Below are 21,122 nucleotides of genomic sequence, written 5' to 3'. Positions count from 1 at the left end.
GAACACTAAGTGGCGACGCAAAGAGAGAAAGCAGGAGAGGAGGTCAGTAATCTGATACTCGAACTCCCATCTCCCTGGAAAGGAGGTCAGGGATGAGCGGTATGTGTTGTCCTCAAAAGTTTCGTCGAGCTCTGTGAGATAAGAGATACACATTCGGGCTCATGGACCTAGTTATCTTGTGAGCATGGTTTCCGATCTGGTGCTACGGGTGGTTTCGTGCTGGCGTTGCTATGATCGTGGTCCTGTTTGAATATCTAGTCGTGCCGGGCGAAGTATGTCTCCAGTTCGACGTTGTAATACATCGTAGGAGAGTGTTGAGCTTTTGCATTGCAGAGTAGAGCTTTTGTCTAATAACTTTATATGCCGTACACGTCAATCATGGACATGGGACGACAACCAACTCCGTATTCAGTCTCCCGAAGACTCACTCCACGCCGGTGGACAACCTTTCCATTGTTTTACTATAGGTAGCTTGCTAGACAATCGTATTCGACTTCCTATGTCTCCATTGAATCACGTTGTCCAGATTACTATCTCAAGCACACTCTGATACTTTGCATGTCGAACCGTGTTCTGAAGCACACTTCCACCCATCCGCTGCTCCCTTCTCTCGCTAGAGAAGTCTTGATATCCTCTCCACCTCACAAGCGTGTCAACATGAACAGCAGATCAATATTGACCCAGAGAGGAGAACAGGGTCCATAAAATTTCGAGCCGTATCATTATCCCCTTACAAAAGCTTGTATACTTTGTCGATGTGCAACAATTTCGCCCACATGAGATTTTGATGTTGACGCAAGGGGATACATGTACTTTGATTTGGTTCAAGGACCTGTTGGCTTCACTCAATCCCTGAGCTTCCGTGATCTGGCCTAGACTTGGGTCTTCCACGCGAAGCACTTCTTCGCCCACGAGATAGCCGTACAGTCCTTCTGATGTGACCACGACGACCACATGACTGTTGCCGTGGACATCGACTGTACAAGACTTTCATCAATCTACCACTTTTTCCAACATATGTGCTCATGACTTTCGACATGACAAGAGTTCTGCCTTGGTATTGGCTTTGATATGATTGCAGAGTCTGGGCGAATGGAGATAATGGCACAGGAGAGAGTCTTGTCTATTGAGCTTGACCCAGTGGAATGCAGCAAGATAGATGGGTGGCCAGGATGATAGATGTTTGGGAGGGGAGTCTTCAAGCGATGAAGAACAAGAATTATTGCTAGATGTGTAATGCAATGTATAATTGATAGATTGAGTGAATGACCAGCTGTCCTGCAGCTGAATCCGATAACGACTGCTCGTTCCCAAACCGAATGTTTTTCTCACTTAGAGCTTCTTCGCAGCGAAACCGATCTGTGGTTTTGCAGCCGCCTGCGAGAACACAACAAACTGGCTCTTCAAGAACACATCCCCCAGAATGCTGAACCCAATGCCTGTATCAGCTTGCATACCTCCAAAACACATGTTATTTCCAAGGTTTGCATAGTTCATGTATGTACCTGGTACAATGAACGGCTTGCTACCGATGATTGCAGTGAAAGTTGGCAGCTTTGTATTGCAAGAAAAGACCCAGCCACCCTGGTAGTTGCTGTAAACAGCACCCTTGACTTGCTTGTAGTATGCGTTGACAACATCAGAGGGTAGCAGCAAGAGGCTGGTGCCTGTGTCGGCTACGCAGCTGTAAGTCTTGCTGACTTTGGAACCACTGCCAATGGCATATCCGCCTGCGGAAAACTGCCAGAAGCCGCCAGTGGTGCTGAGATTGACATATGTAATGCTCCCAGTATATTTGGCGGAGTCAATGTAGCCAAAGTCGTAACTGCCTGGAGCTCCTTTCTTCAGATCTGCAGTGAAGACAGGCGTAGCGAGCTGTGGTTTGACGGTGTCGAAGAAGTTCTTTTGTTGGTTGGGCGAAACTGTGTTGACAGAGCTGAACGCCAGTCCAAGGATGCCGTCACTCTCAATGTCCGAAATCATGTCAGACGAGACAGATGTTGCTGCTTCGACAGCCTGGGAGGTTGCGGTAGCGCTTCCGACAACGACCTTGTCAGCGAAGACTTTGCCGCTCGCACCTGAGCCATCCCCATATGTGATGTCCCAGCTGTAGCCAGCCATCAGGTTTGCGTTGTTGGAGTTGTAGTAAGCATGACCAGATCGCTGTGATGATGGTTGCAGATTTGAATAAACCCAGAGATCTGCACTGCCGGTGTCGAAGTTGAGGTTTAAGGTCTTGCCTCCTACAGTGACTGGGCAGAGATAGGAAACATCACTAAGTTCTGGTGATGCCGCGACCGAGGCTGCCACTGTTGCTGATGCTGCTGCTTTCCGGACGGGGCTCGGAGCGGATGCTCCTGCTTTCGCATACTTTTGGTACACCTGCAGAAGTCTTTGTGCAGGAGGCTTGGTGGTTGTGTTGGAGTTGAGTATTTGTCCCAGGGTGAAAACGGCCTTTCCTTTGACATCGGCAGTGGTCAATGGTTGACTCTGGCACAAGCTGTACAGTGTTGTAGTAGTGATTAGAACAGAGGAAAGGAACATCTTGAAATGAGTGCCACAACCCACGCTGGGAAGAAGTGAGTGCGACTTGTTAAGTCGAGCATGACATCTGTTCAACTTAAGTTCTTGCATTCGACAAAGACGTTGTACTTCCAGCCAAAATCGCCGTTGAAGATGTTTTGGACGCCACCAGCTACCGCCCGCCCTTTTGAGACACTTGAGTCGAATTGCAATCCAGAGTGAGGTCGAACACCCAGAGCCAGCTCAGGAGAGACTGTAGACAGTCTGTATCCTGCTAGAGCTTATCATTAATATATGTAGTGGTACAAATATCAGCATACAGCTGGTACACATTTGTTTCAGTAGTATACTCTGTAGTCGAGCATATGTTATTTGTGACTGACAATTCGGCCCCTGCTTTGTTGTCGACCGACCAAGGTATTCTGTCATGCTTAAAGTGACTTAGGAAGTGTGTATAACAGATATTGAACCTTGAAGACAGTCGTGGCGATAGCCGTTGTACGCAGTCCGGTTCATGTCTAACGACCGCTCAATGTGCCGTGTACGGTCAGACGCTTTTTCGCTTTACAGGCCAGCATCTTGGAGGGTTTCTGGGAGTTGTCGTAAGCTGATGATGCTAATCAGGCATTTTACAATAGTGACGATGAATTTGCTCCTTTGTAAAGAGAATCGAGTTGGAGCAGTTCAAGTCCTCATCGCAAAGGCGCTGGTCAAAGCTTCAGCTTTTTACATCCGCCAAGCTGTAATTTACCCCTGAACCTCCCTAAAGCTTACTCCTCCAGCCAGCTTCGAAGACCCTCGGCTGTTCTTTCTCTCTGACGGAGCTGCTATCTTGCTGTACACAACGAAGTGAGCAGACGCTCCTCCTGCCACATTCAATGTCGTACACCACCCATGATACATCTTGATACGTACACAAGGACGGGCTTTGGACTGTAAGCTGCGGCTTCCAAGAATCCTAAATACAGTCCCTGGACCAAGGCTGTGTTCAGCTATGCACGCAATTTCGCTTGCATGCATATGCCATAGAACGTGGATCTAGATACACGATCATCACGGCACAACACTATGGATATCCTCCCAGAAGTCAGAATCACAGTTAGATGAGTTTGAGCTGGGCTCCAGAAAGGATTCAGGATGAACAAGGTAGATTGATCTCACGACATCCTTGTCAGATGCGCGACGCCAAAGAGGGGTCGATCCTTGGTGTGATGTCTCCAGGTCTCGATCGCGATTTTCTTACAGGCTGACCGACCCTAACAAGAAGACATAACTTTCTCAAGGTGTCAGCGATCTGGGCGCCGAACCCTTTCCCTTATGGCCAAGCATGGGGTACAATATCGGAGCTCCCGCGAACAACATGTATAAAGCCATTGTGCTTCTCTGCTCGTCGTAGACTACAAATGATCACTCAACATGTCAGACAACATCGATACTAACGATCAGAGTGAGGGATTGTATGGTATCGACAATGCTCCGAATTCCCTTCCAGCACTCGCTGCTTGCGCCCGAGGCTTCTTATCCGAATCCTACGACTTCATTATCATCGGCGGTGGTACTGCTGGCCTCGCTGTCGCTGCACGTTTGACTGAGGATCCTGATATCGTTGTCGGAGTACTCGAGGTCGGCAAATCGAGACTTGACGATCCCCTCGTTGATACTCCGGCTACATTCCCACAGCTGTTGGGCGAGCCCGAATATGATCATTGTTTCAAATCTGTACCACAGGTAGGTCTGTCTTACACTCAAAATCAGACGATGGCTGACAGCAACCCCAGGAAGGTAATCGTGGTATCGTCCATCATCTGAGTAGGGGAAAAGCTCTTGGAGGCTCAAGTGCCATCACCTATATGCTGTCCGTCTAGTACACACTATTATTATGGATCGACCAGACTTACTGATCTTCTCAGCTATGTTCGAGGGTCCGATGCAGACTACGACGATTGGGCTGATCTCGTAGCTGACGCCCAGTGGTCGTCCAAAGCTCTCAAACCATATATGCGCAAGCATGAAACCCTTGAAAAGATCGATGAATCAATCTTAGATCAGACTGATTATCCTCATATCGGAGAGCATCATGGCACCACTGGTCCGGTCCATACATCCTTCAACGACAGCTCATTCCCAATCGGTGATTCGACGATCAAAGCGTTGGACGAAGTCGCCGGTCTATCCAGGAAGCCAACCGATCCCTGGAGTGGTGATCACATCGGCTTTTTCAACACGCTGGGTGCCGTTGCCAGATCCGGACCTCACAAAGGTAAAAGAAGTTATGCCGCTCGTGGCTACTTTCAAGCGAATGCTTGCCGTCCAAATCTGAAAGTGCTTTGTGAAGCACAAGTCAACAAGATTCTGCTTGAAGATGGAGTCGCTACAGGGGTAGAGTTCGTCTGGGATGACATGCATGAGACTGTCTACGTCAAGAAAGAAGTCCTCTTGTGTGGTGGCGTGATCAACTCACCTCAACTCTTGGAGCTCTCTGGTATTGGTCGGCCTGGGGTCCTCGAGCATGCTGGCGTCGAGTGCAAGGTTGAATTGCCCGGTGTCGGCGAGAACCTGCAAGATCATGCTTGCGCTGTGCTTGGCTTAGATCTCAAGCCTGGCAATGTGACTCTTGACATCCTCGGCGACCCAGACACAATGGAAGCAGCCATGAAAGCTTATGTGGAGCATCAGCGAGGACCATTGACATCCGTAGCCAGCACACAGGGTTTCCTGCCCTACAAGTCTCACGTCTCTGCCGAAGAGCTGGAGAATACTGTCGAGAACATTCGGGCGATACAAAGCAGTCCCGACACAACACCGTTCTATAGAAGGCAGCTGGACCAGGTGATCACCCATCTCGAAAGTGACAAGTCCGGAAACTTGCAGTATATCATGATCCCAGCTGGAGTTGACTACGATGCCATCGGCACCCAGAAGGTCTTTCCTCCGCCCGACAACAGTGGTGCCCATCGAATGGTCCTGGCGACATGTCTGCAATACCCTGTCTCCCGAGGCTCATGCCACACCAAGGATTCTGGTAAGTTCCTGAACAAAACCAAAGCTTTCGTCAAAGTCTCGAGACGTCGATGTTGACAAATTGTACAACAGATCCATCGGTACATCCTGCGATTGATCCTGGATTCTTGAAGCATTCTGCCGACGTCACAGTTCTGGCAGCTGGCCTCCACTTTGCACACAAAGCAACTAAGACCGCGCACCTTGCGCCTCTAATCAAGGAACGATCCTACCCTCCAGCATCCAGGAATCTTGACAATGCCACCGACCGTGAAGAGGCAGTCAGAGATTGGGTCATGGGAGAGTACCATTTAATTGGCACTTGCGCCATGGGAGAAGTCGTGGACAGCAGACTGCGAGTCAAAGGTGTCAAGGGCTTGAGAGTTGTGGACGCGAGTGTATTCCCGAACCATGTCAGCGGCAACATTTGCAGCAGTGTATACACTGTAGCTGAGAAGGCTTCTGATCTTATCAAGGAGGACTGGGGGATTGAGACTGAGGTGCAGGAACTGAGCAAGTTGAAGCTGTGAGGATATGCTTTGTGAGGAAGTCGAACATGCACCAGTTCCTACAGATGGGCATCGCTTGAGTATGCGATGATCAGATTAATGTAGATCTGCCACTCGAGCAGGGTGTTTGCTTAACCAGTAGCAGAACTATCCGCAAACTTTCTCCTGATAGAGCTTGTCGTTACACATGGAAGGAGAGTGCTCAAGAGTGCGGATCTGTAGAGCCCGACCGATGCTTTCAAGCTTTAGACGACTGATAATGCTTGGGTCACCTATGCTCCTCCAGCCATAATTCATTGAGACGAGTCTAGCACCAGATAAACACATCATATAGATCTTTGTTCTCTTGGTCCATCATCAATATCCGATATGGTCTAGTGGCTAGGATTTCTCGCTCTCAAACCGTGTTTCTTATGATCCACAACTAGGTCCGAGGAGGCCGGGGTTCAATTCCCCGTGTCGGAATCATCTTTTGTTTCTCGTCTGATCGTTTCTGTCACAGTTTGTTGGCAGCGAAATGAGGCCGAGAAGATATTTTTTCTGACGCCAAGATTTTCTGATCGTCTGATGGACGTGGGTTCAACTCGCGGCGTCGGCGGGTTTCTTTTTGCTTCTCGTGATTTCTGCACTGATCGCACCACTGTCCAGCGCGAGACACCAAGGAGTTGTCTGTCTGGTCACTTCCCACGGAGCTGGACTGAAGAACCGAGGACAGCATCGATATGCAGGTGAGCGATGGGTCTGCGATATATCACACAGAGTCCTCATATCCTTACTCATCATGTACCAGCAGAAGTATACAAAATCCAGCAGATGCACCACTCGCAAGCTGCCGACAATCGGTCTTTCTGCTTTATTGATTCAAATAGTGGTCTGGAATGGCATCAAAGATACACACAGAGCAAGACATTATGAGAAGAGCATGGGAAACGATGAGGCTCATGGACCTTGAGTTAACGTACGTCGCTTTCCAGGGTTTATGAGAGGTGAGCGGGGATAGTGATGCAAAGCAAATGTGTGAGTCCTGTGTCTCTTGTCTGAGAGAAGACGAGGATAGTCTTGTGCCTCAGTGCTCTGATTTTCTCGAAGTCATCCCTTGTATCTAAACACCATTACTTCCATCATCATCATCATAACATCGTAATCGAATCACTCCCTCCACACTTCCAGCCCCAACCCACAAACATCATACCTCCTACCCGCAAACTCACCATACATCTTCGTCCACAACCAATCCGCATCCTTGTCTTCCGGACGAGCCTGCACAACCCTCGAGTATTCCACCTCCCACTCCGGACCTGGAAGCTTAGGATCGTCGAAGCGGATATATGGAGTCTCGAGAAATGCAGTTTTGTTCGGCTGAGAGGCTTCATGCAGAGCTCCGATACTGGCGATGATGTTGGAGGAGGAGAGGTAAGCGGGGTGTAGCGCTGAGGATATGGACGTGATATTTTGCAAGGCGTTGGTGGTAAGAACGCGATGGGTTTCCTTTGCTGAGGTTGCGAGAATCAAGTCTTCTGGTGCGAGACCGGAGGCCTGTTGCTGCAACAAAGTCATAGGCGCAGACTTTGTATATGCCAACATGGCATCCAGCGCCTCAGCATCTTGGACCAGTCCCGGAGTCCGCAGAAGCATCACTCTCTCTAGATCCGTCAACGCCCAAAGACTAGCCAACCCAATATCTTCCTTGCTGGCAATCGCAGCAACTGTTCGTAGTTCGACATTGTAGCGACGAGCAGCGCGGCGCAGCAAACGTCGAGTGATATCCATATAAGGATCGATTAAGTCATGTTTGGCAGCTTGCTTCTCCATTGCCCAAGCCTGAGGAAAGAGCAGGATACGGCGGGCTGGTGACTTGAGGCGGGCGAGATCGCCGAAGAACATGATTGTACTGCATACGTCATGGTGTGTGGTGACTATCTGGACGTGTGCAAGCTTTTGCCAATCTACTTCTGGTTGTTGTTGGGAGTCTGTGTGCTCGGAGACGATGGCATTTTGCTCGGGGTTGAAGAGGCGGGAAGGGTGTCGAGGTCCTGATAAAGGTTGTTGTGCGGATATTGAGTGAGGAGCGACGGGAATGCGCGGTTTAAGTTGCGATTTAAGGTCAGCGATTGACCGTTGCTGGATTGTGTAGCCGGCGAGGAACAGGAAGAAGGTGATTGCTGCCACTGCAAGTTCGTTAGCGACTGACTTTGGAGAAACAGAATGATGGTAATACCAAAGGCTGACGAGAGCAAGACTTGAACTTGCCCGCTCGTCAGTAGCAACTTTGCCATACCGAACGCTTGCTATTCTCAGTGGATGTAACGGCCGTGGTATGCGCTTGTCCCATTTATCATCATTGTTGATAAGCAAACATCCCCATGACAACTCGATATCTCCACGATTATCTTGTGCATATATTATGCAACTCTGCATAATCCATCCCTCATCCGCTTCTCAGTCGTGAACACGACACAGCATCTCGAGCATACATGCAAGAAGCGAGACTCACTATTTTTGTGGTCAAACAAGGCCCTTTCTCCGAGTGAGGGTCACTTGTCTTTACTTGGGACATGTGATGATTTTTGATTTTTTGTACATCAAATCCAATGGACAGACTGCAAAATCTAACAGGCACAAAACAAGTTGTTCATAAAAAAAACCCTCGACGCTGGCATACAAACGAACATAAACACAGTGAGTGAATCAAACAAGGAAGCACAGATTGGTCCAATGCAACATATCGTAAGCCATTTCATGAGATGGCAACGAACGTCCTTGCTTGCTGCCGCCGAGTTGGAAATGAATATCACGAGAACACAGGACCTCTATGGATCCCATGTTGGATGTTTGAAGACTCGGGCTTCTTCTGGAATCCCGTCGAGGTAGAAATCATCCCAGTTTGGCACCCATATCCTGTCATCTGTGCCAGGAGCAGTGTTCCATCTGTGCTCGCCTGTGCCGTTCCAACCCCTCGTACCATAGGGTAATTTGACCACCTCCCACTTCTTGTGTTTTGGCACTTTGATTGCTTCGAGCCCAAATCGAAGAACCTGATCGGTCCAGAGATCTTCCGAGAACAACCATTGTGTCCACGCCTGGGGAACCGGATATTCCCTGCTTGATGGCTTACGGTCTTCCACATGATCCAGGTCCGAATCCATGGTAGCATGAGTTTTGTTGGCTGGGTTTCCAAACCAAGCGTCCCATTCGCGGTTGGTGTAGAGCCCAAAAGGTGCGAGAACGGCCTGCATACTGTGAAATTCATCGTGTATGGGTGGAATACCCACTCTTAAGGACTTGAGTACGCCACCCAGCGCAAAGTTCTCGAACGCATACCCTTGCTCGTTTGTCCTGTTCATTGGAGCCCAAGGTTCTCGTATATCAAAAACATTCGGACGCTCGAAGTATGCCATGCAGAAAGCGTGAGTGAACTCATGAAGAAGGAGCGTAGCTAGATCGTAAGAGGTACGGTACATCGCCGACACTGGGTCGATACGTGCTCGTCTTGACTCGGGAATGCCAGCCATCGTTTGGATATCTTTGAACAAACGTTCGTACTGACCGTCGTTCAGTTTCTCATGCCGATCAAAGCATTCCAGAATCTCCATGTACACAGGCTTGAGGCGTATTCTGGAGCGATTAGTGTGTCTGTAACATAAGCGAACCATCAGTCTCAATTCAACGTGGAAGTTGGAAACTTGCTCAACTCACAATTTCGACGCACGTTCGGGCTGGCCAAACACGCCTAGGGTTCTCCCAGTGAGACCGAAAATTGGACCGGCCACATCTTCAAACGACCAACTCTCCAGGTAAGTCGTCATGAGAATGAATTTATTATATGTTTCTTGCTGATCATTATAACTCAATGTGGCTGGTATTTCCATTATTTTACAATCAGCCGTTAGACCAGCGGACACATGTTTTACGGTCTTCATATCGGCAGACGGTCTGGAAAGAGCACAGAAGTAGTTCAATGTAATCGGGTCGTCCAAAATGGCCGATGCTAATAGTAGAGATGGGAGCATGAGGGAGTACTGGTAGTCTGTGATACCGAGCCATTTGTCTCGTCTCAGCACCGGATGAATCCTTATTTGAAGGTCAGGATCCCGGTGATAGTTTCTCCAGGGTGCGAATGCTAGGCGTCCATTGATCTTGGCGATGTCGAAACCAGTATCGTGGTTAAGAAATCCAGCAGCCTCTAACATCTGTACACTGTACTTCTCGAGCAGGGGAGGGTAGTCGGGAATATTGCTAGGAGGTCCAAGTCTATACCATGGAGATATGCTAGGATCAAGCCCACGCGCAGTAGGATCTGAGGGATCATAGAGCTTGACATCAAACCCAGTCTTGTCATGATTGAGCTGCGCGGCTAATCTTCTGGAAGATTGAGACCAATGGACGTTGTCGACTCCATGTATGAAACCGGGTTTCTGTGGGGGATCTGGAACTGTAAACTCGCGAGGCCCACCCGGCGGGGCATCTTCCATGTCCACATCAAGGTTGATGGACATTTTGATCTTTTCGACGTGGAAGTGCAAGTCGACTGATTCGCATCTAAGATTTGTGAGGTAGATCAATGCCGAACTCTTCTTATAATGCTAACTTCCCGCATGCGGACAGCTTACAAAGACCAACATTCCTCGCAACAGTCGACGAACCGCTCAGGGCATCCGTCTTACAAAGGAATTTGCGACACATTGAAGCTTTATGAGACAAAGAGCCGTCCACGAAGCATTTTCCAGGAATTGCGCATCCAAATTGAGCAGCGGCCCGAAGAGACTCATCTCTGAGGGTCGTGGATCTACTGCGAGGACATACATGATGCGTGGGGGTCTGATAAGGAGGAAAGAGCTGTATCACAGAGATCTCAAAACTCCGCGGCTGCTTATGTCGAAGAACGCTTGTATGGTAGAAGACAAACTGCGACTCTTCTCAGGTCGTCTCAATCGGACAGAGCAGTGGGCGACAAGTACTGACTAACCCTAGGCTTCGCATATATCCAATATGCTAACCGTGACATGTGTGGTGGTGTTGGAAAGTCGAAGGATGAAGAGGATGCGCCTCGGCTTTGAGTGGGGTTCCAAGTACAGAAGGAGCTCCCATCATTCCCTGACCTTGCTCTCTCCTCCTATTCTGTGTCGCCCATCAGTCAAAAATCTGCTTTTGGAACCACCTGTAGATCTTCTCGACTGATGATAAAAAGTGCCGGGGTCGACTGTAATCGATAACAAAAACCGTTGCGAAAGCGCCAACGTCTTTCTGTATACATAAGTTGCTGTAAAGCTTCCTCGTAACCTCAACCTTGATCTCACCATCACATAATCATGGGTCTCAAGCTCAACATCGTATGTCTCGTATTGCTTAATAGGAAATAAAGTCCTGACAAAGACAGCTTTTGCTGGCCATCGCGGCCTGTATCCCGCACATCTACTCACGCTTATCTCTGCTGTATACTCTCGAAACAAACAACCATCCCTCCAAGCTCTCAACACCTCGAGGGTGGATGACAGAGAAAGGCAGCTATGAGCTCAGATATGTCGACAAACTCAGAAACTGCGAAGACTTGGTTGTAGATGAGAAAGTGGGATATATGGTCCTCGGCTGTGACGAAGGTAGAGATGTCTGGAATACTGTCATGGTAAGTCTATTGCAATTCCACATTGATCTACTGACTTTTACTAATGCACCAATTCAGGGTGTCTTTGGTAAAACCTCACCCGAAAATGGTGCACTTTACCTCTACGACTACTCGCGAGCACGTCCATCTCTGGAAACCATACGCCTCCTCAACACCCCACCGGACTACTCTTTCCACCCCCTAGGCCTGTCTTTGCATCTCCCCACCAACACCATACTAGCTGTAAACCACGGTATCCACGGCAGTACACTCGACCAGTTCCATTTCTCGCGCCTCGGCAACTCAGCAACCTACATCCGCAGCTTCTCCTCTCCATACCTCAGAGCACCAAACGCCGTCTTTCAAACCTCCAACACCGAAGTCTTAGTCACCAACGACCACTTCTTCACCCCTAGAGCATCAAAATGGTTGAACAAGATCGAAACCTATTTCGGACTACCTCTAGGCGGCGTCACCTACTTGAACCTGCAAACCGGAGAAGCCACTCAAATCACCCGTATTCCCTTTGCAAACGGCATCGCTTTGTTGAACCAGACCACTGTGGCCGTAGCCTCGAGCTCTTCCGCAAAAATCTTCTTCTACTCCCTCGACAAAAGTCACTCTCCACCTACTCTTTCCCTCGCCGAATCAATCAGCACACCCTTCTGGCCCGATAACCTGCATACCTCAGGCGATAAACTGTTTATAGCAGGACACGCTCAACTCTCTGGTCTGACTAAGTTTGCGGAATCGAGAGCGAAGTGTAGAGCTGATACTAAGGCTGTGGGGTGTGATGCAGTTGCACCCAGTTATGTGGCGCAGTGGACTAGGAAAGGGGGTATTGAGGATGTTTACGTGGGGACTGAGATTTATGCGTCTAGTGGTGTTGGGATTGATGAGAAGAGAGGAGTTGGTGTCGTTAGTGGGTTGTATGGGAAGGGGCTGTTGATCTGGAGTGAGGACAAGAAAGAGTGAGATTTAGATCATTCATGCTCGTGAGATGAAGATCAACAAAAATATAGTCGGTAAAGTTGTTCATATGTGTCTTTCATTTTGTATTGTACAAGGTGGTTTTACAAGGCGTCTAATGTTCGTACAGCTTTTTTTCATGTCATGCGGCAATCTAGGCAGATTTGTCAATCTTGCCCTTCCAATCCGAGACGTGGTCGTTGATGACCTTGGATGCTTGCTCGACAGTGAAGTTTCTACCGATGGCCTCGACAAAGTCACCCTCGGGATCTATGATTTCAAGTCAGTGCTTGCCTTTGGCAATGGAATGCGTGTAGCTTACCCATCAAGTAGAAGTAAATGCTGTGGTCAACCAGGTAGTCCTGACCAGGCAAGACATCCTTGGGAGTAGAAAAGTAGACACGGAAAGCCTTGCAAGTAGCCTTGACCTGCTCATAATCTCCAGTCAAACCAATCAAATCGGCATGGAACTCCTTCAAATACTCCTTTGTGACCTCGGGAGTATCTCTCGCAGGGTCGCAAGTGATGAACACAGGTCTCATGACGTCTCCATGCTTTTCCTTGACATTGTCAATCATGCCCGCCATCTTGTCCAACTCTTCAGGGCAAATGTCCGGGCAGTGCGTGAAGCCAAAGTAGACCAGAGAGTATTTGCCCTTGAGGCTTTGTTCGGTGAAGGGTTTGCGGTCTTGGTCGATCAATTGGAAAGGGCCGCCGACGAGAGGACGACCGACACCTTTGCTGTGCTCGGCAATGCGCTTGCGGGCCATGCGTTCCTTTTCGTAGCGGAAGTAGAAGGCCATTCCTACGCCGGCACCGAGGAAGAGGCAGCCAGCTTGCCAGCTGAAGGGACCGAAGCGGTATCGCGACTTTGCTTCCTCTACAGTCTTGTAGCGCATGGTCGATGACTTGTGGAATGTGCGGGTGGTGGGTTGGCCGAGGCGGGACGACATGGGTTGCGAGAGACATTGCGGCGAGGGGCGGACGGAGTATAGGGAGCGCTGCAGAGCAGTTCGCGGTAGTGATGTCGCTGCCATTGTGTTTGTCGTGAATGGAGGTTGAGTTGTTGGTCGCCGCTGCTCCATGACGACCGGCCGGCCATCTTCAACTTTCGAGATGCGGGCGTGCACGGGCCACACACTCCCGAGTCGCCGTCATCCAAGCACCGAGGGACGCTTCAATGTTACTGCTCTTTCCGTTCTTGCCATTTTTCGCCTTGCACCTTCGACTTGTGTGAATTGCGTTCCATTAGGCTCGGGTTGTTGCTCATATTCATCCCACGACCATCCTCTGTATGATTTGCGACATATCACCAAGTGGCGAATGATACCCCGACGAGCATTGCACCTCAAAAATGGTGTGACCAATTCTCTTCTCAGACCACCATTATTGCCTCATCTGCTCTTTCGATACCCATTAGAACTGCTTGTCGGAAACTCAGTTTTCTTCAAGACACATCGGCCAATCCTGCCTTCACAAGATCCGATATTGCATCATCAAATCAAGATCCTATCGTAGCTCGCTTGGTATCATCTCCCGCTTCTACTACCACCGAACAAGTACTACTACCCATTGAACTCGAGCTCGAAGAAGACACTATGAATTCTGCAAAGGAAGCAGAGCTGTTGACCATGCAGCATATCCTTGGTCTCAAAGATGCATCCGACGAGTCGCTCAACGTCAAGCCCAAGGAGCTGGAACGATTGCAACGCCTCAAAGCAGCCGAGCCTGTCTTTATTTGTATCGACTTGGAAGCTTTTGAGTTTGATCAAGGAAAAATCACCGAGGTTGGCGTATCTGTATTAGACTCTCGCCATGTGCTGAGCAATAATCCTGGCCCTGATGGAATGCAATGGCTGTCTAAAATCACGACCCGTCATCTGATCATCAAGGAGCACAAACACCTCGTCAACAAGCGTTTCGTCCACGGCTGTCCTGACAAGTTCAATTTTGGGAATTCAGAGATCGTCTCGTTAGATCGCGTTCACTCGACACTGACTCAACTATTCGACAACCCCTCGCCGAGCTCCATGCTTACCTCGGACTTAGGTGCGAGGAAACTCATCCTGGTCGGCCACGGTCTCTCCAACGACACTGCTTTTTTGAATAAACTCCACTTCGCGCCTCACGCCAATGGCAACGTCATACAGGATATTGATACCCAAAGATTCGTTGGTACCAAGAAGAAACCAGTCGGCCTCAGCAGGTTGTTGGCAGGTCTTGGTGTCAGCGCAGAGAATCTTCACAACGCAGGAAACGACGCTGCATACACGTTACAAGCCCTTGTCCTGATCACTGTTCAGCACACCAACAACCCCGGTGCTTACATCAAGGCTGTCGAAGAAGCAAAGGGCAAAATTGATCCAGCCAAGCAAAGATACAAGGACCACAAGGCCAAGATCAGGGTGCAAAAGGCCGCGGAGAGAGCAAAAGCTGCCAAATTAGCACGAGCGCAACAAGCACTCGAGAAGCCTACTACAGAGTCAGTACCCGCTGACCCTCTAGAACGGCACGAGTCTGGTCTTGTCCCAAGCGAAGCTGATAAGATGCCAGTCTGATAGACCAATCTGAGTCTGACTTGCCTTCTTGGGAGCAATTTCAGTCATACTCATCACACTATGTCCCTGTATCTGGATTACCGGAGCTCGATGGACGTATAAGATGGGGAGCGCTTACGCTAGATGAAATTACGTCCCAGAAAAAGAATGGGCGAAAGCTGCTCGAGGACACTGGAGGCGCAATACCCGCATACAAGAGAATATTCCCAGCTAACCGCCTCGACAACATCACTAATGATCCTATATCGGCCATTGATGAAGCTGTTACGAGAAAGAGGTCGAGCTCGGATGTTAAAACAACGAGAGACCCTTGGGACGATCATGACGACTTCTCGATCACGCCGTCGTTCTATGTAGCACCAAGCCGCATCCAGACACGAGATCCAGATGACAATGACAAGGACGCCCCAGTTGTGATCAATCGGTCGCAGATAAAGTCAATGTCGAACAGGACCATGGCACAACCGCTCAGCATACCAGAGGTAGCTCGAGAAGAATCAATTTCCCGTATGAGAAAGAACGTCACCCCACAGCGTGCGTCTCAGGCAACAGCCGCGTACATGAAACATATGGACCCCCTCCCATCAGTCATCAGAAGAGTAAATGCTGCCAACATCCACGATTCGACGACAGCAGAGTCAAAGAAACCACTAGATCAAGTGGAAACACCGGAACGTAACCTTCGTCGAGAGCTTGCACGTAGTATTACATTCTATGGTGAAATGGATCCTGGCTACAACATGATCCGCCAGGGCCCCCGAAGTCAGAAAAACTATGGTCAAACAGGAAGCGACGATGGAAGAAACGGAACAAGGGTTCAGTTATCCGGCAGCCATGGAAACGGAAACAATACCTGCTTATGGAACAACGGCATTAGGGGCGCGAGATACGAAGACTTGTACAAGAGAAGGCACCAATGCAAAATCCGAAAATATCGTTGTGAGTTTGCGCCAGTGGTTAGATTTACCTGACCCTTGATTTAGGGGGCACACCGAGCTCTTATATCCATTATTATCCTGGGGGAACCCAAAGACCTTCGCTACACTTGCGATTGGCATAATCTTTCCGTATCTCCATTCACAGTCAGGTCTTAGCAGTCTAACCAGGTATAAGACCGACCTCTAGCATAAGTGTACCTCCCCCACCTCCCCTGCCAAGTCCAAAGGAAAGCTCCGTTGATGCAAGGAGTAGGTCAAGCACAGGTACGACGACCCGGGAGTGGAAAACAAGAAAATCAGTATTGTGAACTCCGGAGGAAATCCCTTGCTGTTCGATGCTTGATCCTAGATTTCCACAGTAAATAAAACATACGAGACTGGTATAGTTTGATTGTTCAAAATCTATGGATATCTTATACTCCCCTTGTAATAGTCGTTGCTCCCCTCAGGCTCGTGGATGCATTTGACGTAACAGTGGAATCATATCCAGATACGCCAGATACGAGAGCCAAAGCAATAGAGTTGTGTCGTTCGACCATGAGACTGTGTTGATGTAAATGTACAATGCGTAGGACAGAATCAATGAGAACGAAGATGAGACTTCCTGGAATTCGTGGCATGATATACTGTATCTGAGACTTCTTAGCCAGAGCTACAAGGTTTGCACTAAGCACGTTTTTTGGATAATGGAGAAGTAAATAGAGATTGTATACAGTACTCTTAGGGTCATCTCACGGTAGGTACGCAAAACACTATATGAAAGGAGAATGCCCTTACATTGGTGGAGAGGAGTGTGCTAGCTCTTTTGCTTACACAGTGGTGTTTTTGCGTTGGCTGTGGAAGACGCAGAGTATACATCAAAAACTAGTGACGAGTCTTTTGGGAGAGAGAGAGAGAGAAAGAGATGCTGGGATCGCGATGCTTGGGTAGTCGTTGCTCGGTTTTCGGAAACTATCGTGCATTCTGTATTACTACATCTTTCAGAATCCTCTCAAGAGAGAGCAGCGCATGTTGAACATTACATCTTCCAGTGCAAAGCTTTGTCAACGATCGCGGTCGGGATGCATAATGATGTTCACAAATCAAAGATCTGATCCCATAGAGTTTGTCTCATACTTCAGGCTTCTAGCAAAACATTAGTGAGCCATTCTCTGGGGGAGAAAAAGAAACTCATACACCTTTGCAGCCTTTGTTTTGTCCTATGTGAATGCTCTGGAAGAACGAAAAATCTGCTCTCCCGTTGCATCAACAGCGGACTACAGGTGTGCGCCAAAGGTGGGTACGAATTTTCTTGTGATCTCGAGGGACTGGATGTTGATTGTTGAAGAAGTCTGCTGCATTGCCACGGTCTACTCAAATTCGATGTTGATACAAAGAGGGCACCTGACAAATGGTCGGCTCTGAGAAACACAAGGCTACATGGAGAAGAGGGCGTTGGTGAAGAAATCTTTCCATTATATGAAAGAAACATTATAAATATGTCATCATACTAGACACATCTTATCGTCGTGAAGCTAAAAAGCAAAAACTGGTATCATCGCCTTCCTAAAACCCAATATACACATAAAATCCTTGTACTTTTTGCACAAAGAACCCCCGCGTTTAACAAGCGTCAGCAGGGCAAGCAATGTTGGTGCCATAGGGGTCGGGTCCAGAGATGCCAGCAATCTGGAAGACGGCGTTGATGACACCGCCGATACCTTCTCCAGCAATGAGACCACCAGCGACGGCAAATCCGTAGATTTCGAACGACTTGGGGTTCTTCTTGGCCCAGAAGTAGGCGGGGACGGCACCGATGACCATGGCAGTTCCGTAGACAGTACTGTGATTGAAATTAGTAAGGTGTAGTAGGTCACTTGAGAAGGGTGAGAAACTTACGCATTAAGGACGAAAGCAAGGGCAATGCACATGACGTTGGGGTGGTAAGCCTTGTACTTCTCCCACGAGCCAGTGTAAGCGTAGTGACGGATGACGACCATAGCACCACCGAAGATGGCAAAGGCGATGGCGAAGTATCCCGAAGTCTTAGGGACGGGGAAGACGGGGTCGGTAACAGCGACGGCAACAGCACGCCAAGCACCAACACTGGGGGCAGCGAAGGGGCAGGTCTCAGCCTCGACGTCGATAATGCAAGGGTACGCCTTGCTGAAGAGCATGAACATGGCAGGGGCGAGGACACAAGCAACGATCGTGCCGAGACCCTGAGCGACCCATTGCTGGAAGGGAGATGTACGGAGGAGGTAACCGACACGGAAGTCACCGACCAAGTCAGAGGCCTGACCGGCACCAATGGAGGCAAGAGAACCACCAATCAAGTTGAGGCGTTGAGCGTGCTCGGTCATCCAGTGCTCACCCTTGGTGGCTCCACCAAGAACAAGCTGGGAGGCCTTGGAGGCGGCAGTCAACGGAGTAACATCGGTAACACCAGCGCACTGAACGGCGAGGATGGCGAAGAAGAAGGCCAGGAAGACGGAGAGAAGAGACATGCCAACGGGCATGTCGTACTGGACACCGAGAACGATGCAGCAAGCGATGATGCTGAGAATGAGGATAGGTCCCCACATCCAGATCTTGACGAGTTCGTGATCCTCAGCAGAGTCCTTGATGACATCTTCCTCCTTCTGGTCAGCAACGTTGATGGTGGTGCCGCTCATACCAGCCTTGGAGGTCATGGCGTTGAAACCCTTGGCGGCTCCGCGGCCCATGGCCTTGAACATGATGAAGAAGACCTTGTATTGGAGGAAGAGCTCGGTGAAGGAGATGACAATCATGGCCAAGACACCGGGCCAGAGGAGCCAGTAACGGGGGCTAGGAGTGTCCTTGTTGGCCCACGCGGTCTTGAGAGAGTAGAAAGAGGTGACTCTGTGCCACTTCGGGTCATCAGGGTAAGGCTGGACACCGAAAGCGACGCCGTTGCGGACAAGGAGGGGACCGATGATGCCCCAAGCGAGGACACTGCCACCGAAGAAGGAGAAAGCGACGTTGAGACCGACGAGCATACCGGAGCCAATGAAAGCAGGAGTCCATTCGATGAACCAACCCCAGTTCTCAACATCAATGGCAGCGTTGTTGTAGCCACCCCAGATGAAGAACCAGGTAAAGATATGCCAGTCCCACAGAATGCCAGTGGCGTACTGAGAGATGACACGGAGAACAAGAGCACCAATGAAGGAGTAACTCAAAGCCTTCATCTTCAGCTTGGCGATAGCCTCACCGGTAGCAGCTGCGTGCATGCTGCGAATGGTCAAGGCACAAGCCGAAGGAGTAGGGAAGATCAAGTTAAGCTCTCTGGCGACGTAGATGATGAAGAACTTGCGGAGAGGGGTAGCAAAAGCGAATCCGAAGTAGGCACCGACGATGGTCAACGAGATGAGTCTGCCAAAGTCCTCCTTGGGGGTGTTGAGCAAGTTCAATTGGTACAGGGCAGGGATACCCGAGACCATGACGGAACCGAGACCACCAGCGGCAGTGGCAGCTGTCTGTACGATGTTGTTCTCACGGGGACCGAAAGATCCACCGAACAGAGGGAAGTTCTCGGGGAGAGCCTTGGCAAGAGGCTTGAGAACGGCGAAACCGATGATGGCACCAAACAGCGAGGCACCGAAAGTCCAGCCAGTCTTCAGACCGAGATAGATGTTGGAAGCGTTGACAAGAGCACCACAGATGCAACCGACAAGCATGGCACGGAAAGTGACAACCCAGTGGCGCTCATCGGGTAGATCATCGTAGGGTGCGAAGGGGTCGGCGATGGTACCCTCATCGTAGTCGGTATCCTCCTCGGCCTTGACCAGGTTGGGATCCTTCTCATCGAAGGCGTCTGACTTGACGGAGAGGGTCTCTTGGTGCTTTTCACCGTGGACATCAATAGCACCGCCAATTGGCTAAGGTGATTGGTTAGCAACTTGTTCATCGACGGCATACTGGGTGTAGAGATCATACCTCAGCCTGAACCTCTACAACATTCGGCATGATTGATGTTGTTCGTGTAACACAGATACAATCCACAAGAACGAACGAGGGGGCATGGCATATTTATCCAGCAGTGCTTAGGATCACTGTCGCTCCTGAACGACCGTCGCTTGTGATAAGCTCGCAGATACGGGCCATTCTGAGCTGTCTGTTGTGGCGGCCAGAACCTACCATTAGGCCCTAGTCGGGTTGCATATATTGGTTAGTGATAGGCGAGCATTCCGGTGACTGGTGTGAAATTGATCTTGGCCCCCGTTGACCATCCTTGGCAGGAAGATCTGTTCTTACCTCCTTCCGCATACGGTAAAATACGACCTCATCGTGGCGGATGATGGACCACACGCGCGCATAAAAAGCACGAAGCCTGCAGATAGACAACGTGCAAATTGAGTCATGGAAACTGTCCGTTGGACATTCTGCTGGGCCGCTCGTGATAATCGCCGCAACAGTACAGAGTAGCGTTCGAGAACTGCTTTCCTGAGATGATAGACGGGCTCGGCTAATTGTCCACATGTCTCCCCACAGACCCTTGTACACGGACATTTGGCCCCCAGAGATATTAGCAAAGAGAAATTAGATGCCGGAGGTTTCATCGGTTCCAAAGCACAACCTCGCGGTGCTCGCGTGAACCAGCCCTCAGGGTACGGTCCGAAATGGATGACTCTTTCTTCTCGAGTCTTGACTGTGCCTGAGACGGCCGAGGGCGGGACTGTAGAGCGGGTTTCCCGATGCTGCCGGTGGGTGGTGCACTTGTCAGTGACAGGGCGGTCGGCTGAAGAGCATACGATGATACGAACAGATCCTCTCGCGACCTGATCGATCCGCACTCCACGGGGTTTCAAATGGTGCTCGTGTTCCTCAATTCGGACACGATAAGAAGCATGGCTAAGATGGCGAAGGATGATAGTTCTGCATCGGCTTTCCTTGGTATACAAAGTACCAATGTATTTTCAACTTAAGGAGAGCCCGAAGAAGTTGACCCGCGGGCTCACAAGGTTGGTCGTGCGCTCAAATCTTGAGCTGTCCGAGGCGCACCGCAAACTCACGAAGCATG

The 21,122-nt window shown here is 49.7% G+C and overlaps 8 protein-coding genes across 8 annotated transcripts; 2 read left to right on the top strand and 6 right to left on the bottom strand.

Annotated features, from left to right (window-relative positions):
* Positions 1-1,332: 1,332 nt before the first annotated feature.
* Positions 1,333-2,544, bottom strand: M436DRAFT_48541 (aspergillopepsin I; the record flags this gene model as incomplete). The annotated part of the gene is made up of 1 exon (XM_013571143.1): positions 1,333-2,544. The coding sequence occupies one exon, from the start codon at positions 2,542-2,544 to the stop codon at positions 1,333-1,335; it is 1,212 nt and encodes a 403-aa protein (XP_013426597.1).
* A 1,395-nt stretch (positions 2,545-3,939) lies between these two features.
* On the top strand, positions 3,940-6,053 carry M436DRAFT_48709 (alcohol oxidase; the record flags this gene model as incomplete). Its single annotated transcript, XM_013571177.1, has 4 exons — positions 3,940-4,242; positions 4,293-4,378; positions 4,434-5,545; positions 5,617-6,053. 4 exons carry the CDS (start codon positions 3,940-3,942, stop codon positions 6,051-6,053), a joined length of 1,938 nt encoding a protein of 645 aa, XP_013426631.1.
* Positions 6,054-7,181: 1,128 nt separating this feature from the next.
* Positions 7,182-8,308, bottom strand: M436DRAFT_73496 (uncharacterized protein; the record flags this gene model as incomplete). Its single annotated transcript, XM_013571393.1, has 2 exons — positions 7,182-8,200; positions 8,251-8,308. The coding sequence occupies 2 exons, from the start codon at positions 8,306-8,308 to the stop codon at positions 7,182-7,184; spliced, it is 1,077 nt and encodes a 358-aa protein (XP_013426847.1).
* A 534-nt stretch (positions 8,309-8,842) lies between these two features.
* M436DRAFT_73495 (uncharacterized protein) lies at positions 8,843-9,544 on the bottom strand (the record flags this gene model as incomplete). Its single annotated transcript, XM_013571392.1, has 1 exon — positions 8,843-9,544. One exon carries the CDS (start codon positions 9,542-9,544, stop codon positions 8,843-8,845), a length of 702 nt encoding a protein of 233 aa, XP_013426846.1.
* A 180-nt stretch (positions 9,545-9,724) lies between these two features.
* Positions 9,725-10,528, bottom strand: M436DRAFT_48927 (uncharacterized protein; the record flags this gene model as incomplete). Its single annotated transcript, XM_013571217.1, has 1 exon — positions 9,725-10,528. The coding sequence occupies one exon, from the start codon at positions 10,526-10,528 to the stop codon at positions 9,725-9,727; it is 804 nt and encodes a 267-aa protein (XP_013426671.1).
* An 813-nt stretch (positions 10,529-11,341) lies between these two features.
* Positions 11,342-12,609, top strand: M436DRAFT_64539 (uncharacterized protein; the record flags this gene model as incomplete). The annotated part of the gene is made up of 3 exons (XM_013571269.1): positions 11,342-11,362; positions 11,410-11,655; positions 11,713-12,609. 3 exons carry the CDS (start codon positions 11,342-11,344, stop codon positions 12,607-12,609), a joined length of 1,164 nt encoding a protein of 387 aa, XP_013426723.1.
* A 148-nt stretch (positions 12,610-12,757) lies between these two features.
* M436DRAFT_48105 (SCO1 protein) lies at positions 12,758-13,556 on the bottom strand (the record flags this gene model as incomplete). Its single annotated transcript, XM_013571079.1, has 2 exons — positions 12,758-12,873; positions 12,926-13,556. The coding sequence occupies 2 exons, from the start codon at positions 13,554-13,556 to the stop codon at positions 12,758-12,760; spliced, it is 747 nt and encodes a 248-aa protein (XP_013426533.1).
* A 4,145-nt stretch (positions 13,557-17,701) lies between these two features.
* Positions 17,702-20,068, bottom strand: M436DRAFT_47947 (oligopeptide transporter; the record flags this gene model as incomplete). The annotated part of the gene is made up of 3 exons (XM_013571051.1): positions 17,702-17,921; positions 17,978-19,980; positions 20,039-20,068. 3 exons carry the CDS (start codon positions 20,066-20,068, stop codon positions 17,702-17,704), a joined length of 2,253 nt encoding a protein of 750 aa, XP_013426505.1.
* Positions 20,069-21,122: the final 1,054 nt, after the last annotated feature.

The sequence above is a fragment of the Aureobasidium namibiae genome, assembly GCF_000721765.1.
Source record: "Aureobasidium namibiae CBS 147.97 unplaced genomic scaffold scaffold_10, whole genome shotgun sequence".
Lineage (NCBI taxonomy): Eukaryota > Fungi > Ascomycota > Dothideomycetes > Dothideales > Saccotheciaceae > Aureobasidium > Aureobasidium namibiae.
The sequence above is the reverse complement of the archived record's forward strand: the minus strand, read 5'-3'. Positions and strand labels throughout refer to the sequence as shown.